The sequence below is a fragment of the Prosopis cineraria genome, unplaced genomic scaffold (genome assembly GCF_029017545.1).
Source record: "Prosopis cineraria cultivar Desert tree isolate PC_DT_omini unplaced genomic scaffold, ASM2901754v1 PC10, whole genome shotgun sequence".
Classification (NCBI taxonomy): Eukaryota; Viridiplantae; Streptophyta; class Magnoliopsida; order Fabales; family Fabaceae; genus Prosopis; species Prosopis cineraria.
The window spans coordinates 28,273,729-28,282,538 of NW_026555341.1; the positions used below are offsets into that span (position 1 = coordinate 28,273,729).

At 29.9% G+C, this 8,810-nt stretch overlaps 1 protein-coding gene across 2 annotated transcripts; it reads right to left on the reverse strand.

The window, feature by feature from the left end:
- Positions 1 to 4,227: 4,227 nt before the first annotated feature.
- Positions 4,228 to 6,623, reverse strand: LOC129322894 (uncharacterized). Of its 2 annotated transcripts, none has more exons than XM_054969351.1 (2): positions 6,262 to 6,623; positions 4,228 to 5,426 (listed from the first exon to the last, which is right to left on the reverse strand). In XM_054969351.1, the coding sequence occupies exon 2, from the start codon at positions 5,378 to 5,380 to the stop codon at positions 4,439 to 4,441; it is 942 nt and encodes a 313-aa protein (XP_054825326.1). In that variant the 5' UTR covers positions 5,381 to 5,426; positions 6,262 to 6,623; the 3' UTR covers positions 4,228 to 4,438. The 2 variants fall into 2 exon arrangements, with proteins under 2 accessions (XP_054825326.1, XP_054825325.1); XM_054969350.1 differs by having other exon boundaries at positions 6,255 to 6,623.
- Positions 6,624 to 8,810: the final 2,187 nt, after the last annotated feature.

The window sequence follows — 8,810 nt, forward strand, 5'->3', positions numbered from 1 at the left end:
TTATAATTTTTAATTTCAAACCACCTTGTACTTCATAAATGTTATAGCTAATATTACAAAGTTTAATTTAAAACTTACTTTCACCTAATAACATTTATATTTTGAATAACTATTAAGTATTATTATTTACTTAAAATTATTTTTTATTTTTACACAGCCCATGTGTCACATGGCCTACGTACTAGTTTTAATGTGTGTTTGGATTTAAAAAATTTACAACTAAGGTTAGGATTCAACTGAGGTTAGAAAACTGAGGTTAGAAAAAAAGTCAGTTGATGTAACGTGATTTATGTTTGAATACTATTTTTAAAAAGTCAGTCAGATAAACTGAAATTCGTTTGCATGGTTTAATTCAAAAGTCAGTTGAGATATTTAATAGCAAAAAATAAGCATGAAATTTTTGTCTTAATATTAAATCTTAAATAGCATGTTTATTTTTTTTGGACTAGCTAATCAATAAAAAAAAATTAAAGTTAAAATCACAACTAATAAGTAAAATATCTTAAATATTCAACCATGAAAACAATAAAAATTAATATTTAATTGATATGATTTATAAGTTGATCTCTAATTATATTAAGAATAATCCTTCATACATTTAAATTTGGGTATTTTTCATATAATTACAAACCTATTCTTCTATATTTCCAAAATGCATTGACCTGAAATTTATTTAAAATTAAAAAAATTGATGGTGAGGCATTTTAATGATATTATGTATTTTGATACAAATTTACTAAAGAGAGTTGCTCTAGTGGAGTAAGTTCTTGTGTTCCAGGTCCTGATTATTTTATTTTATTTTTTTAGCCTCAAAAAATTAATAATTATGCCCCTACCTTAATTAGATTTTTTCCCCTCTCTCTTTCCTCTCTCTTTCTTTTCAAACGTAAAAAATGCTAATTGCTAGGGAACAGAGTGAAGAAGCTGAGGAACCATCTTCCATCTCTGTCTTTTTTTTCTCCTTCCTTCTCTGTTCTTAGTGGCCGTTGGCGTGAGAGAGGGAGTTGTCGTGAGTTCACCATTGAAGGCAATGAAGTTGTGCTTTTGCCCTCTTCCCCTGAATCTTCGATAACAGAGTTATCTGAGCTTGCAGTTTCATGTACAGAAACAGTGAGAGAAGAGCCATCTGAGCTCGAATGCAACCACCCAACTCTTGGCCCATTCCTTCCATCTTTAACCACAAACCCATGCTGGAGAAAGCATCCTATCATTGACTGCACACCTACAGATGCAGCAACTTCTCGAAGAAGCAGCTAGAGTGGCCAAGTAGTGAGACGACGGAGTAGAGCTTAAAGCAAAGGGTTTCTTACTGATAAACGACATAGCCAAAGACGAAGTAGATGAAGCAAAAGTAGCCATTGCAGGAGTGGGAATAATTAGGTTTCTTGGTAGGAAACGAGAACATGAGATTGTGGGTTCTTGAGAGAAGACTAAGAGAGAAAGAAGCACTACCCACAGTGCAGATTGTAGGATCATAGGAGCTTGGACGTAGCAACTTCTGCATCACACCTTTCAAGCATTTCAGTCTTCGTTCATAAACTCAAAGCATTAGTTGCAAGCTCAGATAACTCTGCAATCATGGGACGGCAGTAACGAAGAAGGAGGCTTGGGACTCACAGACTTGGGTAGATTGCAGATAATGAGGAGAGAGAATAAAAATTTAAAAAGCATTTAATGCTCCCACGTTAATTCACCCAAGTGCCAGAACGCCAATGAAAAAGCTGGGTTGACGAGCTTCATTAAGAACGCTGGTTGAGAGCCTAACTATGGTTGATGTTTTTTTATTATCCAAACATGATAAATTGAGCTTTTTACATCCCAACCTAGGTTTAGGCCATCCTAACTTAAGTTAGAATGTTATCCAAACATGCACTTAAAGTTATAGAAACTTTGGTTTCAAAAACCTATACTACAGTATAATTTTTAATATTGTTAGGACATTCTATTAAAGATTATAACCACATACATTTTTATTTGTAATAATTTTGAAGTATTTAACATTATTAATTTGTCCTTGTAATATAATTGTCTATTCTCCTCACACTTTAAATAAATTTAAATAATTAAAAATGAGAATATGTAAATAAATAATTAAAAGCATTGTGTTTAAATTAATAAATTTAATGAAACAAAAATGTATATTATATTAACTAGCTAATTTATTTCTGATTATATTAAACAACTATTGCATTAATTTTTTCCAAATGTTTGAAGTGATATTTTAGCCACCTTATGTATCTAATTTTTAAAGTAATTACTATATAAACAAGGTTATATAACTAAGAAAAATTAAAACATGAATTTAAAAAGTAAAATATATGTGCATAAAATTTTTTTGGATAACTTGAATGATTTTTAAACATCTTAAATAGTGGAATTTTTATTTAATATATGTGACTTAACATTTTTTTGGTCGAAATATATGTAACTTAACATATAACTAGTGCTTGTGTGTATAAAATGAAATATTAAAAATATAAGGTAAGTTTTTGTTTTGTGAATATTAATTTTAGAGGAGGTTCATATAAGTTTTGAAAAACAAAAAGATTACGTAATTAAAATAAAGTAGAGGAAATTTTTTTAAATAGTGCTCAATTTTTTTGAGGGACTAATCTTATGACTACTAACTGTGAGGATACCCAGAAAACCAAAGGGGAAAAAAAAAAAAAACTCAGTATATTTTAATCTAATAATTTTGAAGAGTTCTTCCAAATAAATTTAATTAAAAAAAGATTAGAAAAAAATTAATTAAAAAATTAACGTTTTTTTTTTAATTTTGGAGGTGTTAGATCCTAAACAATGCTGTAAAAAATGAGTATGGATTACATATCCATCCTTGATGGGAATCAGGTAATGTTATCAAATTAATGAATATTAATTCAGTATATTTTGGTTTAATGAGGTTTACCAGAAACCAGGAACTTATTGTGAATTAATTCTTGATTGAATTCAATTTGGGAAGTTTATCTCTACATTAATGTGAAATATTCAATCGCAATTTTTTCGTTTTATTATGAGATGAATTTATGATGATTAATTTTTTTTTTTTTATGTGACAGTCTCCCACATTATAAATACTGATGGTTGGTTGAAGGAGAATTCAATTCACTACTCAGCAAATACCTCTTCTCAATGTTCATTTTCTTTCCCTCCCTCTCTGTCAAAGATCACCCAGTGTTTGTTTCTTCATTTTCTCTCTCTCTCAATTAAAGATTTTTCAGTGTTTGTTCTTCATTCTTCTTTCGCTCTTTTTCTCTCTTAAAGATCACCCCAGAACAAATATCTCTTTTCAGGATTCATTCTTCAGTCCCTCTCTCTCTTAAAGATCCATCTGCTGAGCATATTAGAAAGAACTATCGTAGTGTGGTCTCTGGGTGGATAGTTGGTTAGATCTGACTGTGCATTTGGTATGACTTCAACCCATACTCTATTATGTTTTGGATATCTGTTTATATGGTTATTTCCTTAAGAGAAGATAATAAATTATTTTTTAAAAGGAAGATTTGTGAGGAACTCTGGACTCTGGAGTGACTGTGCTGAGGTGGTTTCACTGTTAACTGATGAAGATTATGGCGTTTTCCCTATTTATCAAAATAATAAATAAATAAATGTTAACTTTTTTGATGCTTTATGCTACTTTTTTAAAAAAGGAAATCTTTTTGGAATTTTATTTTTATCGAATGGAATTTTATTTTATTTGAAAGATTAACATTTAATATAAAAGAAATTTTTTTGGGATTCTTTCTAAGAGAAAGGAAAATCAAATCATCTTTAATTATAGAATTTTTCAAGTACCTAAGATATCGACGTAGCATAGTAGTAGAACACTGAAAATCTTTGAGGGTCTAAAACTTTGCTGGAATAAAAAATTACCAAGAGTCAATATTCACTATAATTCGATGGAGGCATTGTTATTTATTAACTGCACATACTCTGAGAGTCATTTTTTATTTGACACTATTATGAAGATTAAAGAACTTGTTATGAGAAATTGAATGATCACTTTTGATCCTCTTCATAGAAAAACAAATAGATATGCCGATCTCTTAACCCATTGACCATCACATGATACATTTAATATTAGGATTTTTGATATTCTACCTCTCTTAGTTTTAGATATGATTAAATTTTAATCTCTTTATACGGTTTTGCCGTGATCTTGTAATTAAAAAAAAAATCATCTTTAATCAGAAGAATTGAAGAGAAAGATCTTGGTCTTAAATCATGGAAATTTGCAAGATTGGAAGACACTAATATATCTTTTTTATTCGAGAATTAATTAAAACGGAATTCACCAGAATCACATTTATTGTTGCAAAAAAGAAAAACGTAAAATAAGAATAAATACTAAAAGGACATAACAGAGCCTTCCAAAAGATCTAACACGACAATTCTAAAAACAATTTCTTCTTCTTTTTTTATTCCAAATATTTGACACCTATAATCTGAGGAGCTCATCAGATATTTTCCAGTCTTCTTCAAGAGAGAAGAAAATTGGGTCTGGTGGAAAGTCTAGTGGTTCCTGCTTGACTTGTACATGATTCATTGGAAGCCTTGTCTTGTTTACAATAACAAAGGAAGATTCATTCTCTTGATTCTTCTTTTGAAGTTTTTGATTCTCATCTATTAACCTTATGATTTCTGATTCCAATTCTATTGTATGTTCTCGGTTCTCATCTTTCAACCTTCTTATTTCTGCCCCAAATTCCATCATATATTCCTGCTTTGACTTCCAAACTTCTTGATTCTCATCTTTCAACCTCTTGTTTTCTCTCTGAACTTCTTGGCTCTCATCTCTTAACCTTTTAATTTCTGCTCCAAATTCTGTCACATATTCTTGCTTTGACCTCTGAACTTCTCGGTTCTCATCTTTCAACATTCTGATTTCTGCCTCCAATTTCATCATGTATTCATGCTTGGACCTCATAACTTCTCTGTTCTCATCTTTCAACCTTTTAATTTCAGCTTTAAATTCCATCATATATTCCTGCTCCTCCTTCCTCTGAGCTTCTTGGTTCTCATCTTTCAACCTTTTGATTTCTGCTTCTAATTCCCTTGCGAATTCCTGTTTCTTCTTCCCAACTTCTTGGTTCTCATCTTTCAATCTTTTAATTTCTGCTTCCAATTCCATCAGGTGTTCTTGTTTCCTCTGAAATTCTTGGTTCTCATCTTTCAACTTGTTAACTTCCGCTTCCAATTCCATCATGTATTTTTGCCTGCGAGCTCTTGACCTCGCAGCAGATTCTCTGTTCTTCATCCTCCTCCTCTGCTTTCTTTCATTTACAGTGCGACAATTTCGACCTTCTTGATCTGCAAGTCCTGCTTTTCTGCTTAGGCTTCCTTGATTGCTCCTTAATGGTTTTCGAGTTGCATTAGCCATGTCTGATTCCTCTTCAACAGCAAATTGGTATGCAGCTGCAAAGCGTCTGAAAACAAGAAAATATTAAATTAAAATCCTCAGGGGGGAAAAAAACGAAGAAGAGGAGAGAAAAGAGAGGGGGCAACGAGGAAGGCATTTTTCTAAACTTCATATGCAATCTCATGAAGATGATGGAGATTAAATTGATCAAAGTGCTTCACTCACACACAGCAAATTTGTACATGTATCAATTCCCAATGAACTGGAATCCAAATATAGATTCTTTATTGTTGCTGCATAGGCGTGTGTATGTACAGTGATCGAAGACGCTCACTTACGCAGCGTTTAATCACCAGAAGACTTTCGATTTGCCTTTTCTTTCTCCTATTACAATATCTAAAATTTGTATATGTATATCACATACATTCCCAACGAACTAGAATCCAAATATAGATGCACAGTCACACACACACACACACAGAGGTGGAGATAAGGATACCGAGATATGTTTGCAACGCCAAATCTGTTTCTGCTTTTGCTTAAAAACACATTGTTGAATGATTAAATAATAACTCAAAATTCCCTAAAATCTCAACAGGATATTAAAAATCACTTCTGGCTCAAAGAAACGTTTACAACATCTAGAATCCCAATTCAGATGTAAACTCCAATATCAACAACAACTAACGTTCTGAGAGCATCAAAGGAAAAAACCAAAGTGAGCTGAATATCATAAATCAAAAGAGTATCGTTCAGATTTACGAAGTCTCTAGAGGAGCACATCCTAAACCAATAAATATCCCCATAAAACAAGTTCAACTCAGAACCTCATGAATGAAATATCTAGACAACGAGAATGAAATAAGAGGGAAATCAAAAATACAATCAGACTTACTTCTAACCTCTCCGGAACTTTCTCCTCCAACCACGATCAAGCTCACAGTCTCACACGGCAAATGAGAGGATTGGCCGCATCTACTTTATGCGTCTGATCGCCCGCCTTTATCATGGCTCTAAGCGGTAGTGTTAATGCCAATTGCCAAAATCTCATTACGAGATTCGCCGCATCTTGTAATTGCTTTTCTTCTCCGATCACTTCGATCTTCTCTGCCTTTATCTCTCACCATCTTTGCCGGAATTGAAGCGCTGAAATTGTGCTGGACTGAATAGCATCCGTTCGCCGTGATTCATGTGCCGTCTTTCCTTATTCGTAATGCGTCAACGCTTGACAAAGAAATTGTTCCTTTCTCTCGCAGTTGCTCGCCGTTTTGTTGTGTTTTGTTTTAATTTATCCGGTTTTAATATATTCAAAATCGGTCAAAATATCAGTTCACAAATTAATAATCCAATAAAAGGTCAAATCCGATTTAAACCAAATATAATTAAAATAATATAATTTAAATAAAAATATGCTTCCTCTCTTTATATTTGTAATAAAAACTATCACTTTTTATTTATTTTTTTATATAAATAAAATTATCTATTTCAATGTAAATTTATTACATATTTTTTAAATCATTTTTTATAATTTACATTAATAAAAAATAATTAATACAAGCTTATATTGATTAAAATAGATTATTTAAATTTATTTTTTTATTTTTAAATATAATTATTATGATTAATTAATTTTTTTAAACTGTGTGATATACTTTTTTTTTTATATAAAAACAGAGGAAGTATCAATTATCAAAATATTAATCTATGTTTAAAAGTAATGTCTCATGCAAGATACAACCATAATGATAATTCTCACAATAATAAAATATCATAATTTTTTAAAAAAATAAAGAGTTGGTCAAAGAGTTTTCTACGCTAGTGATAGTGAGCACAAGGAAGATCAAGAAATCATTCAAATTCCAAAGTTTTCCTGCACCCCATTATTTTCAAACTCATCTAGTGTAAATTTTTAATTTTAATCTTCTTTTAATTTTATTTTATTAATAAAAAAAATAATTATGGTATTCGAGCCAAATTTATTTAAGTTCAAACTTGGCCTGAATTTCTTTCGACTTTTTCAGGCATCCTGAATAAACTCAAAGTAAAAAAAAAATTTAAACTCTCAAAACTGACCCTAAAATTTTTTAAATTTATTTGAATTGACATGTGCTTAGCTTAAATTATTGCTTTACCTCCTCCTTTTGATTTTTTTTGTGCTTTTTTTATTTTTATTTTAAAATATCTTTCACTCCCTGCCTTTTTATTTTTCCTTTATTTAATAAACTAAAAGGATTAGGTTTTAAAGAAGTGAAAAAATTATATACTTAGTCTTATGAACATGAGGTATTTTATTTCTAATTAAATCAATACATATGCATGCAATATGTTTAATATATAAATTATTTATTCTATAACAATTTTTTGTTATTAATATTATTAACATATTAAAACCACTTAATTGAATAAAAATATACTTCCCCTGTTCAAAAATGTAAGGCATTTTTAACTGAATCTCACTCCCAATAAAATAGTTATCTACTTTCAAACTAACTCCATCTTCACACATTTACTTCTATTAAATATTCCACAATAAATGTAAAGTCATTCATTAATAGGGACACTTTTGAAAAAAAAAGGTAATAATTACACTTTGAAAGATTAAAAATGCTTTATATTTTTTTAATATCTAATTCCTCAAAAAATCCTTTATATTTTTGAATAGATGGAGTGTTAAATATTTAAAAATAAATACTTAAGTCATGCCCTTAAAAGAAATATATGCTATTTTGTTGAGTTTCTTTCACAATTTTTTTATTTTTTAACTAGTCATGAATTATTTTTTTTGGTAGCCAATCCTTACAACCAACAATCATAAGATTAATTTCTTGCAAAATCTGAACGCAAGATGAGTTTGTTGATTTTTTGTTCAAGATCTGAACCTGTATGTAGATAGACGGGCCTCTTGTACTCTTGAGCTTTTTCAATTGATATATATATATATATATATATATATATATAATATATTAATGACCAAAAAAAAATTGACACACACACACATATATATGTTAGTTTAGATGGACAATGATCTTTCAGAGCCCAATGATTCCTAAGGTCCATTATTCCTTGGGTTCACAAATTTAAATATTACTATTACTTTGATCGGCAGTGTTCATAGCGGTAGTCTTCCTGTTGTTATTTTCTTGTGTTTGGATTTTGGTTTAATTTCTTGATAAGTCTGTTCACTGTTGTTAGTGTTTTTTTTTTTTTGCCAAAAATGTTGTTATAGTTTGCTTGTGTTTTTTTGGTGAGTTTCTTTGGGGTTAGCTTGTAATCTTTAGGTTGTGTTTGGATGGGTGGATTTAAATTAAGAATTTGGATTTAAAATTTCATTTTTGAAATTTATAAATTTTAAATTCTTTGTTTGGATGATATAAAAAAATTTAAATTATAATATCAAAATTCTTTGTTTGGATCTAAAGAAAAATTTTAAATTTTAAATTATATATTTGAA